At 49.0% G+C, this 21,573-nt stretch overlaps 1 protein-coding gene across 1 annotated transcript in view; it reads right to left on the bottom strand.

Moving 5' to 3' along the window:
* Nucleotides 1–5,592: 5,592 nt before the first annotated feature.
* The window catches only part of CACNA1F (calcium voltage-gated channel subunit alpha1 F), a 47,609-nt gene continuing 31,628 nt past the window's right edge, over nucleotides 5,593–21,573 (bottom strand). Inside the window, exons 30-48 of the mRNA XM_060182672.1 lie at nucleotides 19,438–19,548; nucleotides 18,222–18,305; nucleotides 17,452–17,472; nucleotides 17,118–17,246; nucleotides 16,407–16,472; nucleotides 16,076–16,167; nucleotides 13,225–13,384; nucleotides 12,925–13,052; nucleotides 12,528–12,624; nucleotides 12,312–12,414; nucleotides 11,979–12,080; nucleotides 11,687–11,817; nucleotides 10,572–10,700; nucleotides 10,178–10,347; nucleotides 8,976–9,101; nucleotides 8,738–8,859; nucleotides 8,508–8,620; nucleotides 6,404–6,601; nucleotides 5,593–6,273 (exon numbers count right to left, since the gene is read on the bottom strand). Coding sequence (XP_060038655.1) covers nucleotides 6,043–6,273; nucleotides 6,404–6,601; nucleotides 8,508–8,620; nucleotides 8,738–8,859; nucleotides 8,976–9,101; nucleotides 10,178–10,347; nucleotides 10,572–10,700; nucleotides 11,687–11,817; nucleotides 11,979–12,080; nucleotides 12,312–12,414; nucleotides 12,528–12,624; nucleotides 12,925–13,052; nucleotides 13,225–13,384; nucleotides 16,076–16,167; nucleotides 16,407–16,472; nucleotides 17,118–17,246; nucleotides 17,452–17,472; nucleotides 18,222–18,305; nucleotides 19,438–19,548 — 2,313 coding nt within the window. The 3' untranslated portion in view covers nucleotides 5,593–6,042. The remainder of the gene's footprint in view (nucleotides 6,274–6,403; nucleotides 6,602–8,507; nucleotides 8,621–8,737; nucleotides 8,860–8,975; nucleotides 9,102–10,177; nucleotides 10,348–10,571; nucleotides 10,701–11,686; nucleotides 11,818–11,978; nucleotides 12,081–12,311; nucleotides 12,415–12,527; nucleotides 12,625–12,924; nucleotides 13,053–13,224; nucleotides 13,385–16,075; nucleotides 16,168–16,406; nucleotides 16,473–17,117; nucleotides 17,247–17,451; nucleotides 17,473–18,221; nucleotides 18,306–19,437; nucleotides 19,549–21,573) is intronic.

Raw genomic sequence — 21,573 nt, 5'->3', positions numbered from 1 at the left:
TTCCCAGCACCACCAAACAAACAAACAAACAAACACCCCTTTATCACTGGTTACCTGCAGAAGGAAGGAACTTTTGAATCATATGAAAGGCTTATTTATTTATTTATTTATTATTTAAAGCCATCAGGATCTTTGCTGAGTCTCTCTGCAAAATGACTCCATTATTCCTGGTGACTCCTCCTTTTATTTTATTTTATTTTGTCTCCAGAGTTATTGCTGGGGCTTGGTGCCAGCACTACGAATCCACTGGTCCTGGAGCCTATTTTTTCCCATTTTGTTGCCCTTGTTGTTGCACTTGTTGTAGTTGTTATTGTTATTGTTGTCATAGCTGTGGTTGGCTAGGACAGAGAGAAATTGAGAGAGATGGGGAAGGCATAGAGGAGGAGAGAAAGATAGACACCCAGGGGCCAGGTGGTGGCGCACCTGGTTGAGCGCACATGTTACAGTGCTCAAGGACATGGGTTCAAGCCCCCGGTCCCCACCTGCAAGGGGAAAACTTTGCAAGTGGTGAAGCAGGGCTGCAGGTGTCTCTCTCTGTCTCCCTTCCTATCACCCTCTTCCCTCTCAATTTCTGGTTGTCTCTATCCAATAAATAAAAAATATTAAAAATTTAACAAAATAAAAAAGAAAGATAAACACTTGCAGACCTGCTTCACCACTTGTGAAGCGACCCGCTGCAGGTGGGGACATGGGGGCTGGAACCAGGATCCTTATGCTGACCCTAGCGCTTTGCACCATATGCACTTAACTCACTGCACTACCGCCCAGCCCCCCTCCTTTTATTTCTTTTTGATAAAGGGTGATAGATAGGGAGCTTGAAAGGAAAGGACAGAGAGGAGAGACACCTGCAGCACTTCTCCACATTTGTGAAGCTTTCCCCTCTGCAGTTGGGTACTGGGGGCTTGAACTGGGTCCTTGCACTCTACGTGGTCAGCTACCATCCGACCTCATTTTTTGAAAACAGTCATGTGCATAGTAAGGTACCTATACCAGTAGACACTCAAAAATTCATACAAATATGTAATTGATAGTGCTCTCATGCCTGAGGCTCCCAGGTCCCAGGTTCCACCCCTGTACCACCATAAGTCAGAGCTGAGCTCTGTTTTTTTTTTTTTTAAAGTTACTATGAAAGAGACAGAGACGGGAGTCAGGCTGTAGTGTAGCGGGTTAAGCGCACATGGCGCAAAGCGCAAGGACCAGCGGAAGGATCCCCATTCAAGCCCCCGGCTCCCCACCTGCAGGGGGTTCGCTTCACAGGCCGGGAAGCAGGTCTGCAGGTGTCTATCTTTCTCTCCTCCTCTCTGTCTTCCCCTCCTCTCTCCATTTCTCTTTATCCTATCCAACAACGACGACATCAACAATAGCTACAACAATAAAAACAACAAGGACAACAAAAAGGAAATAAGTAAATAAATATTAAAAAAAAAAAGAGAGAAAGAAACAGAGACTCAGGAGGAGTACCAAAGCCCTGCTCAGTTCTGTCTTCAGGTGGTACCGGGGATCACACCTGGGACCTCTGGGGTCTCAGGCATGCAATTTTGTCCTTTAACAGGTTAAGCTATTTCCCTGTCTCTCAGTTATTACATTATGGGGGAGGAAAGAAACATGGTTTTGGCTTTCATCTTTGCTTGAATTTGAACCCCACTTCTGCTGTACATGTTTTCTTTTTAAAAATTTATTAGTCATTTAATATTGATTTACAAAATTGTAAGATAACAGGGCTATAATTCCACACCCTTCCCACCACCAGAGTTCTGAATTACCTCTGGCATTTTTTTCTGTGTGACTTTAACCATGAAGGAGGACTTTTGCTCTTAGTAAACAAGAGAATCACTGTAATGCACTGAACACAGGGCCCAATAAAGGTTCCGTTTTCCTCCTACACATCTCTGCGATTCACTCATTTCTCACCATCTCCGCTGCCACCTCCCCTGGCTAAGACGACCATCCTCCCTGCCAATTTTAGCATCCCTAGCCTCTCTTTCTCTCTCCCTGCTGTTCTCAGCACAGCCCTCAGAGCATCTATTTAAAGTGCAAAGTTAACTATGTCACTCCCCTGCTCAAATCCCTCCCATGGCTCTCCACTGCTTATTAGGGAGACTCTGAGTGTTTGGGGAGGAGACATGGCATTGAAGGGTCTGCATCAGCTGGCTTCCAAAGGTCTCCTTCTCCTGTTCCCACGGAGATCTAAGCCTTGACCATGACTGACCTGGACTCAACAACTTCCAAGTCTTTATTTCAAGACCTGGTGTTAAGTCTATACTCAGAGCCCAGGTCTCCAATAGCATGGTCCAATGGATGCAGGTTATAGTGATGGGAACTTGCCTGATCTAAGGGTTGGGAGGGGTCCCCAACACTGCCTCCCACCCTGGGGCCTTCAGTGGGACTGGTCAGCACTTTGGACAAACCTTGTTACAAGTGTAAGCCAGCTCAGTTTGCTCTGAGGGTAACCTGTTCTAGGCACCAAATCCAGGCCCAGTAGACCTTTCCCGAATGAATGAGACTCCAGGGGGTGGTCAATGACTGCAGGTAGGGAAGAAGCAGAAGGGAGGTCATGACTGTTACGGGGGGGGGGGGGGAGCAGGTACTATTCATTTAAATAAAATTAATAATAAGCAGGCCAGGCAATGGTACATTACCATGAGTGCTACATTACCATGTGTGAGGACCCAGGTTCAAGTCCCTGCTCCCCACCTGCAAGGGGAGAAGGAAGCATCATGAGTAGTGCAGCAGGTCTGCCGAGTTCTTTTTGTCTCTCTCCCTCTTTATCTCCCCCACCCCTCTCAATTTCTCTGTCCTATCAAATAAAAATAGAAAGGAGGGGGAGTCGGGTGGTGGCACAGCAGGTTAAGCGCAAGTGGCACCAAGTGCAAGGACCGGCCTAAGGATCCCGGTTTGAGCCCTCGACTCCCCACCTGCAGGGGAGTCGCTTCACAGGCGGTGAAGCAGGTCTGCAGGTGTCTATCTTTCTCTCCCCTTCTCTGTCTTCCCTTCCTCTCTCCATTTCCTCTCTGTCCGATCCAACAACGACAACATCAATAACTACAGCAGTAAAACAAAAGAAACAAAAGGGAATAAATAAATTTAAAAAAATAGAAAAGAGGAAAAAAAAAAAAGGAGAAAAAAATGGCTGCCAAGAGTGGTGGATTTGTGTGCTGGCACCAAGTTCCAGCAGTAAATCTGGTGGCAATTTAAAAAAAAAAAAAATCAAGCGAGTCGGGCTGTAGCGCAGAGGGTTAAGCGCAGGTGGCGCAAAGCACAAGGACCAGCATAAGGATCCCGGTTCGAACCCCGGCTCCCCACCTGCAGAGGAGTTGCTTCACAAGGTGGTGAAGCAGGTCTCCAGGTGTCTATCTTTTTTCCTCCTGTCTTCCCCTCCTCTCTCCATTTCTCTCTGTCCTATCCAACAACAACAACAACAATAATAACTACAACAATAAAACAAGGGCAACAAAAGGGAATAAATAAATTTAAAAAAATCAAAAATTATTTTTTACTTGATAAGTCAGAGAGAAATTGAGAGGGAAAGGGATATCGTGAGAGAGACACCTGCAGACCTGCTTCAGTGATTATGAAACTCCCCCCTCCCCCCCCCCCCTCCCCGCAGGTGGGGACATGGGGCTTGAATCCGGGTCCTCAGGCATGGTGATGGTTGTGCTCAGCCAGGTGCCTCATGGCCTGCCACACCCTTTTCCTGTCGCCATGCTTATTTCTGGGGCTTGGTGCCTGCATGACTTCACCAGTCCTTGTGGTACTTTATTTATTTATTTATTTATTTTCCCTTTTGTTGCCCTTGTTTTTTTATTGTTGTCGTAGTTATTATTATTGATGTTGTTGTTTATGGATAGGACAGAGAAAAATGGAGAGAGGAGGGGAAAACAAAGAGGGGAGAGGAAGACAGACACCTGCAGTCCTGCTTCACCGCCTGTGAAGCAACTTCCCTGCAGGTGGGGAGCCGGGGGCTCGAAAGCCCGGGATCCTTAAGCCGGTCCTTGTACTTGGCGCCATGTGCGCTTAACCCGCTGCACTACTGCCCAACTCCCACTTTTTTTTTTGATAAGAGTATGAGAGACAGAGAGAGACAGGGAGATAGAGCAGAGAGAGGAGAGACACTTGCAGCACTGTTCCATCGCTCATGAAGCCTCTTCCCCACAGGTGGGGGACCAGGAACTCTACTGGGGACACCCCTGCCTGGCCCCAAGAGTGGTCTTAGGGAAACCTGATGGGCACTGAGTGGGTTACAACAGACTGTGAGCCCCACCTTTTGCTGTCTCCTGGAGCACTAATCAGCTCTGGTTTATGCTGGTGCGAGAGACTGAATCTGGGGCTTTGGAGCCTCAGGCATGACAGTCTCTTTGCAGAACCATTTACCCCATGCCCAGTCATTAGATTCTTGATCGTCTTTTCCTCAGGCAGGAGGTGGAAGGCAGGAGGCAGAACACTTCCCCTCAGTCTCTCTGAAATCCCCAATGTTGTCCTCATGAGAAGGAGCCTGAGCCTGAAACAGATTGCCTCCCGGGCCAGTTCTAAGCCCTAATCTTTCTCATGCCTGGCCTTCCTCTGGGTCTGAGTCTGGCCCTCCCTTCCAAGCCATTCATCTATCCATTTATTCTTAGCAAGTCCTCACTGACCTCTGGCACAATCTCTGATCCCCATCTCCTCATCCAACCCCCCCACATCCTTTCTCATATCTTTTTCTCCATCTCTGTCCAGTCCAGTACCTCCCCCTCCCCCACCACCTCTATTCAGTTGCCAGCACTTTTTTTTTTTTTTGCTGCTGTCTCTTCCTTTTCTCCTCCTCCCTCCTTCCCTGACGCTGAATAATCAGGCCTGGCTGTCCTGGTTTCTGGAAATACCCATGTGTGGGCAGTGGCTTGGGGCTGGAACAGGAGAACTGGGGAGCACACTAGGGGGTGGGTGTTCCAGGTCCTCTGTCCAAGGATGGGATTCCAGGATTACAGTCCAGCCCTGTCTACCCTGGGAAGGAAGGCAGGGGAGGAGGTTTGGATTTTGATTTTTTTTTTTAAATAGAGACAGAAAGGCAGGAGGGGGTCAGGGGGAGTGAAAAAGACCATACCACCAAAGCTTCCATCAATGTGTTGAGGGGCCAGGCTCAAACTTGGGTTGTACAAAGCAGTGCATTGCCCCTATTGTGGGTTCTTGTTGGGGCTCGGTGTCTGCACAACAGAGCCATTGCTTCTGGTGGCAGGTTTTTTTTTCCCTTTTATTTGATAGAACAGAGAGAACTTGAGAAGGCAGGGAAGGAGGGAGGGGGAAAGAGAGAGAGAGAGAACTTTAGTACTTGCTTTACCTCTTGTGAAGCTTCCCTTCTATAGGTTGGGGGGAGCGGCTTGACGCTGGGACCTTGCACATGGTAACATGTGCGCTTAACCAAGTATGCCACCCCTGCTCCCAACAAGTGAGCTATTTTTCTAGGCCAGTTTTTTTTTTAGGTGTTTATTTATTTACTGGTAGGGTTTGTGTGGGGCTTCAAGTCTTGCATGATTCCACTGCTGCCTGCTCCCAGTGGAGGGAAACAGAGGAGAGACAGAGAGAAGGAGAGACCCCCACAGCATGGCTCCTATTTGCTTGGTGATTCCATGTGGTGGTGGGGGCTCATACCATGGTCCTAGTGCATAGTTGGGCATGCATTCTACTGAGTCAGCTATCTCCTGACCAGGAAGTTTTATTTTTAAAGATTTATTTATTTATGAGAGGGAGAGGGAGAGACAGAGAGCATCACTCTGGTAGATGTGATGCCAGGGATCAAACTCAGGACTTTATGCTTGAGAGTCCAGTGCTTTAATCCACTGCACCACCTCCTGGGTCAAACATTTATTTATTTATGAAACACACACACACACACACACACACACACACACACACACAGTAACAGCATCATCATTCTGGCATGGAATTTGTAGTGCCTGGCATGGAATCTGGGACCTTCTGCTTGCAAGTCTATTGCTCTCACCACTTTGCAGCCTCCTGGGATTTGGGCAGGAGGTTTCTGAGAGCCCCTACGGGGTTAGGGCTGGGGACTCAGAGGGCATGGACACAGGCCATCTCATCTCTTAGGTCCTCCTCCTCCAAGCGAGAGAGGACAGACTCCTCATCACTGTAGAGTGCGCTGGTCCCCTGTGCCAGCAGGTTGCTGGCAGCGCTGTCCATCTCATCCAGTGTCAGGCGGCAGGCTTCAGCGATCTCCTGCTTGGCTAGAGCCACGAAGCGTGGGTCTCGGGCAAAGAGGCTCAGCCCCTCAGAGATGAGCACCTGGGTGGGAGGGGGTGCACACAGATGGGTTCAGTGGACCCCTGCAAAGGGGACAATGCCAAAGCTGGGGACCCCTTACCCTTCCTTTTCAGGCCCCCATCCCTCTTGTCAAGGTCCAGGCTGGACTCACAGCCTCCACCAGGCTATCAGCGCTGCCCCTCTTGCCCTGGTTGGGGTCCGAGTGGGTGCTGGGCACATGCAGGCAGGTGAAGGTATGGAGTGGACCACTGGGTTTGCCGAGGTAGCCCTTCCCCGCCGCGGCTTCATCCACCAACAACAGCGGGGCGTACAGGAGCCGGCCTCGCTGGGGAGGAGTAGCCCAGGAGCCCTGGGCCAAGACAAACGGGGGTGGGGGGTGTAGTGGAGGGGTCATGATTGATGTTTCCTGCCTGCCTCTCCCCTACACCCCTCCCCCAGTAGCGGAGTCAGGCTTAGTTGAGTTTAAGAGCACAGCCTGTTCTGGGTGTAAGTCTCAGCACTGCCACCTACTGGCTGTGTTTTTTTTTTTTCTTTTTTGCCATGATGGCTGTGACTGGGGTTCCCTGCATGCACAGCTCCTCCGTCCCCAGGTGGTTGTTTATATGTGCGTATATATTTAAAAATCTTTATTTATTTATTAATTGATTCATTATTGAAGAGAGACAGAGAGAAATTGAGAGGGGAGGAGAAGAGATAGAGTATGTGACAGAGAGACACCTGCAGCACGGCTTCACCACTTGAGAAGCTTCCCCCCCACAGGTGCGGATGAGGGGCTTAAACCTGAACCTTTGTGCACTGTAATGTGTGCGCTTAACCAGGTTTGCCATCGCCTGCCCCCTTGTTTATTTATTTATTTAAACTTTAAATATTTATTTATTTACTCATTCCCTTTTGTTGCTTTATTGGTGTAATTATTATTGTTGTTATTGATATCATTGTTGTTGGATAAGACAGAGAGAAATGGAGAGGAGAGGAAGACAGAGAGGGGGAGAGAAAGATAAACACCTGGAGCCAGGTGGTGGTGCACCTGGCTAAGTGCACATGCTACAGTGTGCAAGGATCCAGGTTCAAGCCCCTGGTCCCCATCTGCAGGGGGAAATCTTCACAAGTGGTGAGGCAGGACTGCAGGTGTCTCTCTGTCTCTCTCCCTATATCCCCCAACCCCTCTCAATTTCTGTCTCTATCTAATAATAAATAAATTAAATTTTAAAAAAGAAAGATAGACACCTGCAGACCTGCTTCACTGCTTATGAGGCGACTCCCTTGCAGGTAGGGAGCTGGGGTCTCGAACCAGGATCTTTATGCCGGTCCTTGTGCTTTCCGCCACCTGCGTTTAACCTGCTGTGCTACCACCTGACTCCCTGTTTATTTATTTATTTTTAAGATTATTTATTTGTTTATTAATGAGAAACATAGGAAGAGAGAGAAAGAGCCAGACATCACTCTGCTACATGTGTTGCCAGGGATTGATCTCAGGACCTCATGCTTGCGAGTCCAATGCTTTAATTCACTGTGCCACCTCCCAGACCACTGTTTTTTTTTTTTTTTCATGAGATATATATATAGAGAGAGAGCCTCAGCTCTGGCTGCTGGTGGTGCTGGTGATTGAACCTGGGACCTCTGAGTCTGAGGCATGAAAGACTTTTTGCAGAACCACTAGGCTATCTTGCCAGCCCATTTTTTTTAAAATAAAGAGTGAGAGACAGGGGACAGGTGGTGGCGTACCTGGTTGAGTACATATGTTACAATGCACAAGGACCAGGGTTTAAGCCCCCAGTCCCCACCTGTAGGGGTAAATCTGTGAGTGGTGAAGCAGTGCTGCAGATGTCCCTCTTACTCTCTCCCTCTCTGTCTCCACCTACTCTCTCAATTTCTGGCTGTCTCTATCTCATAAATAAAGATTGGAAAAGAGTGAGAGATGGAGAGAGAAGGAGAGAAGCAAGAAGGCGAGACACCTGCAGCATTGCACTACCACTTAGGAAGCTTCCCCCCTGCAGGTGGGGACCAGGGATTGAACTCAGGACCTTGCTCATGATAACATGTGCACTTGAAAGGGTGCACTGCTGCCCAGCTCTCTTGGTGTGTGATCTTGACTACTCCCCACTATGCTTTGGTTTCCTCATCTGAAGACTGAGACTAATAGCAGTTTCCATCTCAAAGGTGTGTGAATTCACACCTTCCCCACCCCACACCTTGCAAAGGGCCAGACAGGTAGGGTGTGGAATGAATGCTCTTACAGGCCCTCTCCCCTTCACCTGTACCCTGCTGGGCCCTGAGTTCCGTCCGCGATGATAGGTGCCCGGGATGGGCAGGTCTTCACAGCTGTCCTGTCGCCGCAGACACTGTATGGTGAAAGAGGGCTTCCGACCTGGGGGTGCAGACAGGGTGGCCCCCGAGGGGCAAGGAGCCCTGTCAGTGCCTCTCCAGCCCCGCCTCCTGTCCTACTTGCCTTGGGGGAGCCCTCAGGACTCCTGCTCATTCTCACCCAAAGGCGTGGGGGGCAGCAGACGGCGGCGTGGTGCCCCATCTACATAGCTCTGTGGCCTCTGAGGTGGCAGAAAGATGGGGCGCTGGGCAGCTTCTATCTGCTCCTCTTGGTAGGCGAGCCTGTGCGAGAGGGATGGGGCAGGGGGGGATCTGGGGTGAGTACAGGCCCAGGAAGAGCACTGGGGTGCCAGCAGGCCTGCTCTCCTGTGCGGGACTCAGGAGCTCAGGGGCCATACATGTCAAGGCCAGAATAGTGGTTGGGGACTTCCTCTTCCTTATCCTGTTTGTCCTCTCCTTTTGTGCCTTTGGGCTGAGCACTGCCTTCTTCCGGAATGGTGAAGATGACAGCCCCAGAGCTTCTCCTGGAGAAAGTGAGACAACATCAACATGCATCCCCAAGGCCCCAGAACCCTTTCTTTTTTCAAAAAATATTCCATTTGCTGAGAGGGAGGGAGGGAGGGAGGGAGGGAGGGAGGGGGGAGGACACAAGGATAATGTGCTTGGGATAAAACTCAGGACATCATGCTTGACAGTCCATTGCGCCATCTTCCGGGATGCAAGATAAGTGCTTCACACACACACACACACACACACACACACACACACACACACACACACACACACCTTTACAGGTGAAGAAACTGAGGATCATAGAAACTAAGTGACTAGCCCAGAGTTACTTAGCAAATATCAGAGCCAGAATGCCACATCATCTCCCTTTTGCAGTAAGCCTTTGCATAGCCTTTTTTCCCTGTGCTTCTTTTTTATTTTTTGATAAAATCAGAGGGAGGGAGGAAAAGAGGGAGGAAGGGAGGGAGAAAGAGAGAGAGAGAGAGAGAGAGAGACCAAAGCTTCCTTCAGTATAGTGAAGGTCAGGCTTGAATCTGGGTCACACACATGACAAAGCAGTGCATTATCCCCAATGAATTATTTTGCCAGTCCCGAGAATTTCATATGTACCTTTTATTATCCTGGTTTCCCACCTAAGCCCTTGAGTCCCATCCATGCTCCCCAAATTTCCACTCAAAGGCACTTTCAGCCCCTCTCCTCTGCTCCATGAATAACACACCCCCCACACACAAATATAGTGTCTCGGGAGTCGGGCTGTAGTGCAGCGGGTTAAGCGCAGGTGGCGCAAAGCACAAGGACTGGCATAAGGATCCCAGTTCGAACCCCGGCTCCCCACCTGCAGGGGAGTCGCTTCACAGGTGGTGAAGCAGGTCTGCAGGTGTCTATCTTTCTCTCCTCCTCTCTGTCTTCCCCTCCTCTCTCCATTTCTCTCTGTCCTATCCAACAACGACAACAACAATAATAACTACAACAATAAAACAAGAAGGGCAACAAAAGGGAATAAATAAATAAAATAAAATAAAATAAAACAAATATAGTGTCTCTTCTGCCTTCCCTTATTTTCTACCCCTCACACCCTTTACCATACCTGTGGACATGGAATCCAGCCTGCAGTTTACTGGACTGTTTAGATCTGGCCCCCCCCACATCATCATCACTGGGTCCAAGGGAAGGTGAATCTGGAAGTCTGTCACCAGCAGGCAGAGACACAGAAGTTGCGGAGTTCCGGCGAGATGGGGGCATGGGACTCACTGGGACCTGTGGAATCTGCCATATTGGATCTTAGTTATGTGGCTCTGAGCATGTCTCCAATGATCCCCTAAGGGAGCTCAGTCAGGGTCTTGCCTTCCACTGGTGGGTGGGTGTTCCCAAACATGCATTAGTATATCTGGAGGGGGGTGGTGGTGGTGGGGCTCGCTCCCCTGGAGAGAGGTAGTAGTTTATAATCAGGTGTCTCTAAGGGAGTAGGCACTTTTCCTCACTTTTTGCTTCTCTAGGTCCTCCTCTTCCTCCTGGTCTTCCTCCTGCTCCACCTGCTCTTCCTCATCTGTGTCACAGGTGAGGGCCTGCCGCATCTCAGGGCCCAAGTCCTGCAGGCTTCTCAGACCAGCCTGTGTGGTGAGAAAAGTGGGGAGTTGGGGCTGCTCTAGGTTTAAATCTTCCCCCACTGTGAGTTTGCTTCCAATGCAGGAGTGTGAGCTGGGAGGAAGACATCCTCAGTCATGCCATGCCATTGGCATAGTCTTCATCATCTTCTTCTTTCTTTCTTTATTTTGATAGGACAGAGAGAAATTGAGAAGGGAAGGGAAGATAGACAAAGACCTTTAGCACTGCTTCACCACTTGTGAAACATTCCCCCTGCATATAGGGACTGAGGACTTGAACCCAGGTCCTTGTGCATGATGACGTGTGTGTTCAACCAGGTGTGCCATCGCAGGGACCCCACCTTCTTTTTATTATTGACACTAGTGTTATTGTAGGCGCTCAATGCCTGCCTGAGTTTCCTATTCCCAGAGGCCATTTTTTTCTTTGATAGAGGGTGAGAGACAGTGATAGAGAGGGAGAGAGGGACAGAGAGGGGAGAGAGAGAGAGAGAGAGAGAGAGAAGGACAGACACCTGCAGCACTGCTCCACCGCTTGTGAAGTTTCTATCTTGCAGGAGGCGACCAGGGCTTGAACTTGGTCCCTGAACATTGTAGTATGTACACCCTACTAGCTGTAACACCTCCAGGCCCCTGCCCTAGCCCCTGCTCCTGGTCCACTGTGAGTCTTGGGGTCTCAGCTTCATTTTTTTTACATAATTAATTAATAGAGATAGAGAGAAATTGAGAGGGGAGAGGGAGATAGAGAGGAAGAGAGACACAGAGATACCTGCAGACCGGCCTCACCACTCGTGAGTCTTCCCCCTGCAGGTGGGGACCAGGTTTGAACCTGGGTCTTTGCGCACTGTAATGTGTGCGCTCAACCAGGTGTGCCACTGCCTGGCCCCCCGGGGGTCTCAGCTTCTTCATCCTTGATGCGGATTCCATACAGTCAAGGGGATTGCTTCAGTGTGGCCCCACACCCGTCTACCCATCCCAGCCTCCACTCTAAAGACCTGAAGGGCAGAGGAGGTACTTGGTGGGGGCTCGGTCCCTAGTAGCCCCTTTTCTTTCCTTCGGCGGAATTTGCAGAAGTAGTCCTGGATCAGAAACGTGGCATAGAATTTGCCCACCGTGACCTCTTCCTCTGGGACCAGAGGAGAAAAGACAAGGTTACAAGGGGATGGGGGGGCCTCTATGTCACCCAACCCCCACGACGCGGACTTCCTTTGCCTCCCCCAGCCCCACCCCTAGCCAATGCTGGAGGTGAGCGGTGAGTAAGCATCTGACATTCCAAGGCTGGCTCACCGTCCGCGGGGGGGATGACTTCATCCAGCAGTTTGGGCTTCATCCGCTTCCAGATTTTTTTGATGACGATCCTCAGTTCCTGATTGGCTTGCTCCAGGTTCCCTGCCACGGGAAGGGTTGGAAATGACGTGAGGACGGAGCCAGTAGGAAGCGGCCTCCGGAAGCCACGCCCCTCACTCGCCAGGGGCTTTATTGGCGTCTACTGCAGCTGAGCGTGTCTGCCATTTTAAGAGTCCGCGCCAGGCTAGAGTCTGCGGTTTCTTTCCGAGTCTGAGCCCAGAACCTCCCCCAGAAACTATCCTCTTCACCCCTCCACTCCTTGCCCACACGCACCCTCAGTCTTGATCTTTAGGGATGTCCGAACCAGGGCAAAAAGTGTGGCATTGAAGGTCACCGTGCCATCTGAGTTGAGGGGCATGTTCATGGCCACGAGCCTCTGCATACCCAGAACGGGGAAGCCATGTTGGGTGAAGGCCCGGGACGCAGGCAGGAGTGCCCCCACCCGCATGGCAGACAGCCCTCCCGGAGGCAGGGGTAGGGTGGGAGCACCTTGCAAGCCACTCGGTGTGGGCACAGCTTTCCGAATCCCAGGGGAGGCTGGATGCGTCTCAGTAGTGCAACCACATCCAGGTGTTTGATACGGCCTCTGGGGCAGGTGGAGGCAATGTTCGGGAATCCGACAGTGTATTAGACCTCCCCCGAACTCCTTCACAAAGCCCCAGACTAGTTCATTATTACCCCCAACCCACTATCAACACCCAAAGACCCAGCAGGGGAAGCAATAAAGGGCAGTGGTGGGGGTGGGGGGGTAGGGGGTGGGCGGGGACAGGGCAGTGGGGACTTTGGGACTACTGACTGGGTAATGGAAGGTACAGGTCAGAGACTGGGGGAGGCTCGAAGTTTTGTGGGGTACCACACTGTCTCTAGGTGGGGATAGAGGGCATACTTGGCCCCAGGATCATATTCAGACCAGATCCTCTTGAATTCATCGAGGTGGTGGGGCCCCAAGATCGACCAGTCTCTGGTTAGATAATCAAAGTTGTCCATGATCACAGCCACAAACAGATTTATGATCTGTGGGTCAGTGGGTAGGGGTGATTAGTTAAGGGCAGACTAGGGAGAAGGGGTAGAGGAAGGCTGGGTTGATCTCATAAGCCCACTCTGAAGATCTGAGCTTCCCCACCTCAGCCTCACAACCTCCCTCTACTCCCCACAATAGGGCCAATTTTGGGAAAATGGTCCTTACCAGGAAAGCACACAGCATGAAGAAACTGATAAAATAGGCAATAGCAAAATTGCTGCCACAGGTGAACTCTTCTCCAGGGTTGACATCAGACTCGGGGTCACACCGATTTCCAGGGAGGCTGGCAAGCATGATCTCCTGCCATGCCTCTCCAGTGGCACACCTGTAGAACCCAGAGGTCACATGAGGTGCCATCCTGTGGGGAGGCTATGAAGTCATGACAAATGGAGTTACAGCGGCTGGAGAGGTGAGGAGATAAACCAGTTCTCATCAGGGACTACTCCATCTGGCACAGATCACATTTCAACATTGTAAAGTTTGGCTTGTCCATGTTATGGCTTCCATGCTACCATATAACATATGGAGCATAGAGTCCCAGGAAAGGGACATATATTAAACCCAGAAAAAAAGGATACATGTTATACCCACCCCCTTTTCCTGGCTGACTGAAACTGACTCTTTAGTCACTACCAGGCCACCCCATCACCTGGGGCCCTACTCAGGAAGTCCTGGGATTTCCACACAGACATGATGGGCCTAGACCTCTAACAGATCCCTCTCACCACTGTCATTGGTCATCTCCATCAGGAACAACATAATGGACCCCTCTGTGGGCCCCTCTAGGACCTGGCCCTCAATGTGAATCAACAAGGGTGGGGAGTGTTCCATTCTCTGAAGGGAGGTTAGATGTCATGCATACTCTGCCTATCACCTGAGGATGATGGGTCCTGAAATTGGTAGGCCTGGAATGTTCCTAGCCATGACCACAGAATGCCAGCTCAGACCTATGGAGATGCAGAGGTTACATAGGCTCCTGTGCTGAATATGGGCCCCAGATCAAATTGATGGGGTTTACAGTCAACAATATTTAGATACTTCTCCCATATTTGGGAGCTACTCTCTTCCCTGATCCAGCTTTGTGGGCCTTTTTCCAACAATGACACCATCCCCCAAGACAATAGCTTACATCACCTGCATATTAGATGTCAGGCATAGGCAAAAACTAGTAGGGTCATGGGCTCCTTGGAATATACCTAAAATGGACCTACTAGCTTTTTCCAAAACAGAGACCCCAAATCTTCATCCACAATATTCCAGCCTTTAGGTTCATGATCAGTCAACAATTTGTTCTGCTTTATATCTTAACTCTTTTTCAGCCACTGGGTTCCAGATGCTACCATGATGCCAACTGGACTTTCCAGAGTAGATGACCTCATCAATGTGTCCTGGAGTCCCACTTCCCCAGAGCTCTGCCCCACCAGGGAAAGAGAAAGACAGGCTGGGGTATGGATCAACCTGCCAATGCTCATGTTCAGTGGGGAAGCAATTACAGAAGCCAGGCCTTCCACCTTCTACACCCCATAAGGACCTTGGGTCCATACTCCCAAAGGGTTATAGAATAGGAAAGCTCGCAAGGACCAGTGTAAGGATCCCGGTTCGAGCCCCTGGCTCCCCACCTGCAGAGGAGTCGCTTCATAGGCAGTGAAGCAGGTCTGCAGGTGTCTATCTTTCTCTCCCCCTCTCTGTCTTCCCCTCCTCTCTCGATTTCTCTCTGTCCTATCCAGCAACGATGACATCAATAACAATAACTACAACAACAATAAAAAACAACAAGGGCAACAAAAGGGAAAATAAATTAAAAAAAGAATAGGAAAGCTATCAGGAGAGGGGATGGGATGTAGAGTTTTGGTGGTGGGAAATGTATGGAATTGTACCCCTCTTATCTTATGGTCTTTTTTTTTAAGATTTTATTTATTTATGAGAAAGATAGGAGATGCACCACCTCCTGGACCACTATCCTATGGTCTTGTTCATGCTTCCATTTTATAAATATATTTTTTAATCTAAAAAAAATCTCTAAACTCCAGTTTTGCTAAGTCGCCAATAATGGCATTTACTTAATAAGTTGCATATAGAAAACACACACACACACAGAGAATATGCTAGGACTGGGGATACAGCATAGTGGTTCTGCAAGACTTTCATGCCTGAATCACCATGGCTGTATTTTCCTTTTTATTTCCTTTTTATTTTTATTCAATATAATAGAATTTGAGAGGGGAGGAGGAGATAGAGAGGAAGAGAGAAAGAGAGATGCCTGCAAACCTGTTTTACCTCTTAGGAAGCGTCCCTCCACACAGAGGTTGGGAACGGGCTTGAGCCTGGGTCCTTGTGCATAGTAATGTGTGTACTAATCAGGTGCACCACTGCCTGACCTCCAAATTATATATAATTTTGGATAGAGATAGAGAGAAATTGAGAAAGAAGGGGAAATGGAGAGGGAGAGATAAAGAGATGCCTGCAGCCCTGTTTCACCACTCATGAAGCTTCCCCACATTCAAGTGGGCATGAGGAACCTGAACCTGGGTCCTTGTGCACTGTAATATGTGCCCTCAACCAGGTGTGACAGCCCCACAAAGATATATTTTTAAAGAATTTTCTAGGGCTAGGGCGATAGCATAATGGTTTTGTAGAAAGACTTTTATGCCAGAAGCACCAAAGATCCCATATTCAATCCCTAGCACCACTATAAGCCACAGCTTGAGAAGTGATCTGGTAAAAAAAAAAAAATCATTATTCCCAGTCACCACTAGAGCAAGTGCTATATATAGCACTAGCACTAGAGCAAGTGCTATAATCAGGTGCTATGGTCTTTCCTTCTCTCCCACTGATTCTCTGCCCGTCTGAGAAAAAAAAAAAAAGTCCTCAGAACACAGCCAGAAAAAAAAAAGTCTCAGGTAATATGGAGTCCTGTTCTTACATCTCAGACCAGCTATAGACACAGAGAGGGTGTATGGGCATCTGAGGGCATACTGAACACTGAGATGACAGGGGCGAAGGGTGTTGGTATCACCTGAACAGAAGCAGCACAGCCTGTGGAAAAGTCTGGAAGTTGTTGTTTCGGTTGATCTGCGTGCCATCCTGAAGAGCCACCTTGCCAAACATCTGTGGGTCCACAGGGACTTTGTCAGATGGGGTGATCTTGTGCCCCCACATGTTTCTATCCTCCCCACAACCCTGATAGATGGGCACTGCTGATGATGTTTCATGACTGTGTGGACAGGCTCTTGACCATCCAGTTCCTCTGTCTACTTTACCATCCGACACTCCCGTGGCAGGATTATTTCTACTCAACTCCCCTCAGCAGAGAAGTGCTCGAGGTGTCCCTAGGGTCTCTCACTTGCCTGCATCCCAATGACTGCATAAATGAAGAATATCATTGCAATGAGAAGAGCCACATAGGGCAGGGCCTGTGGGTGTGAAGAGATGGGTAGACACTCAAGTTCAGGCAGACAATTAAAAGTCAGGTGTGAGAAACAACAGAATGGTTATGCAAACACACTCTCATGCCTGAGGTTTCAAGGTCCCATGTTCAATCCCCAGCACCCCCTAAGTCGGAGCTGAACAGTGAGAGAGAACTAAGAGTCCCAGAATGCTCTGTTCCTTCAGACCTGGGCCTGATAGAAGATTTGACCCATTCCCAAAGTGCCCATAACTACCAGTGTCTCCCAGATGTAGATACAGTATTAAATACAATCCAGGGGCCAGGTGGTGTCACACCCAGTTGAGCACACACATTACAGTGCACATGGACCCAGGTTCAAGCCCCTGGTCCCCACTTGCAGGGACAAGGCTTCACAAGTGTTGGGGCATGCCTGCACGTGTCTCTCTCACTCTCTGTCTCCCCCAACCTTCTCAATTTCTCTGTCTCTAATAAATAAATAAAATATTAAAAAATACAATCCAAAAGTTCAGCCGGAAGTGTGTCAGGAACTGGAAATGGTGAGTTGCAGGTAGGCATGGCATGCTGGGAGATGTAGTTCTGCAGATGGTAAAAGGGTAGGCTAAGAGGGATAAGATACAGGCAAGATGTAGTTAGCAATGGAGGCATTTACCTGGAAGGACTTGATGAATGTCCAGAGCAATGTGCGAATTCCTTCACCCTTGCTGAGAAGCTTGACAAGTCGCATGACTCGGAAGAGGCGGAAGAAGGTGATGGAAATTCGGGAACTGTCCTCAGAGCTCTGGGTGTAGGTGTGTGGTGAGCATGCTAACTCCATATTTACCCCCAACCACCTCCCTGTCTTTGGTCATTTCAGCCCCCAAGTCCCCCCCCTCAGAGCTTGGTCCCCAAGACTGTTAAGAAACCCCTCTAAGGACTCTCAGGAAGAGTAGAAGGAGGATGGGTGAGGAAAGAAGTGGAGCCCATGTTGTGAGTTGGGGAACTACCTCACCAAGGTGGCCACCATTCTGGGGGTAGATGTAAGTGAGGCAGGTGATAAAATCATAGGTCCAAAAGAACAAGGGGAGAGCCATTAGGCAAGGAATGATGGGAAAGGTTATATGGTTATGGGTCAAGATGGTTATGGGAAAAGTTGGTAACATCAATAGAAGGAAGAGGGCATAGAAGATGATGGGGTAGATATTGAAGCCAGTGGAGGAAGTGATTGAGTCAGTGGTTTCATGGAAATGAGGAAAATAAGAGAACCAATGGACAAGTCAACAGAGAAGCCAGAGATGGAGATATAGAACAAGCAACAGTATGAATTGAGGTGATCAAACCATGTAGTTCCCAGTGGAGGAAATGTGGAGCCAGCAGTGAAGGCAGTGATGATGGAACCACAAAAAAATCCGGATGTTGGAGATGATGAAGTCAGTGGAGGAAATGGAGCCAATGCAGAAATCAGAAGAGATGACGGAGTCAAAGCAGTTGTTCATTGGAGATGATGGAGTCAGTGGAGGGAGATGGAATGGCAATGGAGGATATAAGGGAAATCATGGGAGAATCATGTTAGGAGATGATGGAGCCAGAGAGGAGGTGCAAATGGGGTGAAGAAGCACTTTGACCAAACCCAAGGGAAACTCAAAGAAAGGAGGGTTAGAGTGAGGAGTGCTCAGTCTCTGGGGTAAGGGGTGGGTGTGGGTAGGAGCCATCTGTCTCTGTGAAAGAAAGACCTAGCATTGGGGAACAGTGGGAGGGGTGGGAGGCAAGTCCTCACATTGACTTCAGTGACGGCAATGTCCACCACGCTGCCCACCACGATAAGCGCATCGAATGTGTTCCAGGCATCGGCAAAGTAATGCTGCAGGCAGAGGGAAAGCAGAGCCAGAAAGTTAGGGGAGGGAGCCTGGGTAGTGGCTCAGCGGATAAAGTGCTGAACTCTTAGGCATGAGGTCCTGAGTTCTATTCCTGGCATCACATGTTTCAGAGTGATGCTTCAATTCTCTCCCACCCCTCCTCTCTCATTACAAATAAATAAAGGGCTGCGGAGATGGCACAGTGGTTCTGCAAAGAGATTTTTCATGCCTGAGCTCTGAGTGCCCAGGTTCAATCCCCGTCATCACCATAAGCCAGTGCTGAGCAGTGCTCTGGTTTCTTTTCTCTTTTCTCATTTTTCTTTTTTCTTTTCTTTTCTTTTCTTTTCTTTTCCTTTTCTTTTCTTTTCCTTTTCTTTTCTTTTCCTTTCTTTTCTTTTTCCCCCCCTTTGTCTCCAGGGTTATTGCTGGGGCTCAGTGCCTACACTACGAATCCACTGCTCTCTGTGGCCATTTTTTCAACTTCTTTGTTGGCTTGTTTGTTTCTGATGGGACAGAGAGAAATTGAGAGGGGAGGGGTAGAGAGGGAGAGAAAGATAGACACCTGCAGACCTGCTTCATGGCTTTTGATGTGACTCCCTGCAGGTGGGGAGCCCAGGGCTCAAACCCGGATCCTTATGAGGGTTCTTGGACTTCATACTATGTGTGCTTAATCCGGTGCACCACTACCTGACCTCTCAGTGCTCTGGTTTCTCTGTATCTTTCTCTCTGTGGAACACTCATTAAAATATTGAAATCTATTAATAAATACTAAAGATATTTAATATTTAAAATATAATACATATAAAACATAAAAATACAGAATCTGAAAACATAGTTCATATAAAATATAATAAATATAAAATATTAACAAGAAAAAAGAAAAGAAAGCTAGGAGCGGTGGGTCAGGTGGGCAGGAGACACTGGGGAGGCAGGATGAAGACTGGACTATGAGACAAGTCTGTATCATCAGGATCCAGATCACCTCCTGGTCTCCTAAAGTCTGTAGGTGCTAGGAGACTCCCCCCACACAAGGACTTCATCCAGAGCAGGTGAGTCCAGGCCTGGGTAGTGTGTGTGTGTGTGTGTGTGTGTGTGTGTGTGTGTGTGTTTTGGGGGGTGAGGGTAGAGGAGTAGCACCTTGGGTTTGAAGGCGATGATTTTAAGCACCATCTCCACAGTGAAGAGGCCAGTGAAGACCATGTTGAGGATGTCCATGGCGTAGTTGAAGGGCACCGTCTGCTCATAGTGCTGAGGGAGACCACCACAGGGATTTGGATGGAACCTGAGCCCGAGAGACACCTTCCCTCTGTCCCCAATCCAACAGTCTCCAGTTCAGACAGTGGTGACTTTGGGGAAAGGGTAGCACACTGGACTGACTGAACCCCTGACCCCATCTGCCTCCCGTGACCCAGATAGGAATCCCTAGCTTTCCAGTCCCTGGTGTTTTGCACAGAGCTCTTTTAAAGTTTTTTTTTATTATCTTTATTTATTTAGTGGATAGAGACAGTCAGAAATTGAGCGGAAGGGAGAGACAGAGAGGGAAAGCGACAGAGAGACACCTGCAGCCCTGCTTCACCACTCGCAAAGCTTTCCCCCTGCAGGTGGGGGCCGGGGGCTTGAACCTGGGTCCTTGTGCACTACAACAAGTGCACTCAACCACAAGTGCCACTACCTGGTCCCCGCACACATCTCTTGAGATGTCATGTCTGCTGCCAGTTGGGTGATTTTTGTGGAAAAAAAAAAAAGCTTTTTCATTCCTCTAAAGACACACTAATAGCAAACCAGGTGGTGGCAGAATGGATGAAGGAAGCTTTAGACTCTCAAGCTAGAGGTCCCAAGATTGATCCCTGGCATTGCATGGGCCTGAGTGATACTTTGGTTCTCTTTTACACTCTCTATTACATAAATAATATTTTAAAAAAGAAGACAGTAGGCCAGAGTCAGCATAATGGTTCTGAAAAAAAAATATCATGCCAGGGGTGTAGGGCGGTGGCACAGTGGGTTAAGTGCATGTGGCGCGAAGTGCAGGGACTGGCGTAAGGATCCCAGTTCGAGCCCCCGGCTCCCCACCTGCAGGGGAGTCGCTTCACAGGTGGTGAAGCAGGTCTGCAGGTGTCTATCTTTCTCTCCCCCTCTCTGTCTCCCCCTCCTCTCTCCATTTCTCTCTGTCCTATCCAACAACGAACAACATCAACAATGGCAATAAAAACAAGGGCAACAAAAGGGGGGAAAATGGCCTCCAGGAGCGGTGGATTCATGGTGCAGGCACCGAGCCCAGCAATAACCCTGGAGGGAAAAATATATATATCATGCCAGGGCCAGGCAGTGGCACACCTGGTTAAGTGCACACATTTACAATGCACCAGGACCTGGGTTCAAGCCCCTGCTTCTCACCTGCCAGGGGAGAGCTTCACGAATGGTGACGTGGGGCTGCAGGTGTCTCTCTGTCTCTTTCTCTCTATCTTCCCCTCCTCCCTCAATTTCTCTCTGTCTCTATATAAGTAAATAAAATATTTAACAAATCCTGTATTGGGCTGGGTGGTGGAGCACTTGGTTAAGCACACACATTAGCATGGACAAGGGACTGGGAGTTCGAACCCAGGTCCAGGTCAAGCTCCCAGTCCCCACCTGCAGGGGGCAAGCTTCAGGAGTGCTAAGGCAAGTACTGAAGATGTTTCCCTCCATCTCTATTTTCCCTGATCCTTTCAAGTTCTCTCTGTCCTATCAAATAAAGGAATAAAAAAAAAAAGGAAAAAATGGCTGCTGGGATTGGTGGATCTTTTGTGTAGGCATCCCCAGTGATAACCCTGGTGGCAATTTAAAAAAAAAAAAAAAAGAGATTTCATGACTTAGGCACCAAAGACCTCAGGTTCAGTCCTCAGCACCACCACAAGCCAGAGTTGAGCAGTGCTCTGGTAAAAACAAATAAACAAACAATATCTGTGACCAGACCAGGGAGAAGGTGCTGTGGATGGAGTGTTTGTTACGTGAGCCAACAATCATATTTTGTCACTTCTCTTCATTTTATTTAAAAATTTTATTGCCAACAGGATTATCTCTGGGGCTCCATGCTAGCACTATAGATGAATCCACTGATCCTGGTACCATTTCTCCCACTTTTTTCCCTCCTATTTTTATTTTTGATAGGGCAGAGGGAAGGTGGGTGGGGGGAGGTAGAGAAGGAGAAAGATAGACACTTGCAGACCTGCTTCACCATTCTGGTGGGGAGCGGGGGCTCAAACTTGGTTCCCTGTGTATGGTAATGTGTGCTCT

Source organism: Erinaceus europaeus, chromosome X (assembly GCF_950295315.1).
Source record: "Erinaceus europaeus chromosome X, mEriEur2.1, whole genome shotgun sequence".
NCBI lineage: Eukaryota > Metazoa > Chordata > Mammalia > Eulipotyphla > Erinaceidae > Erinaceus > Erinaceus europaeus.
The sequence above is the reverse complement of the archived record's forward strand: the minus strand, read 5'-3'. Positions and strand labels throughout refer to the sequence as shown.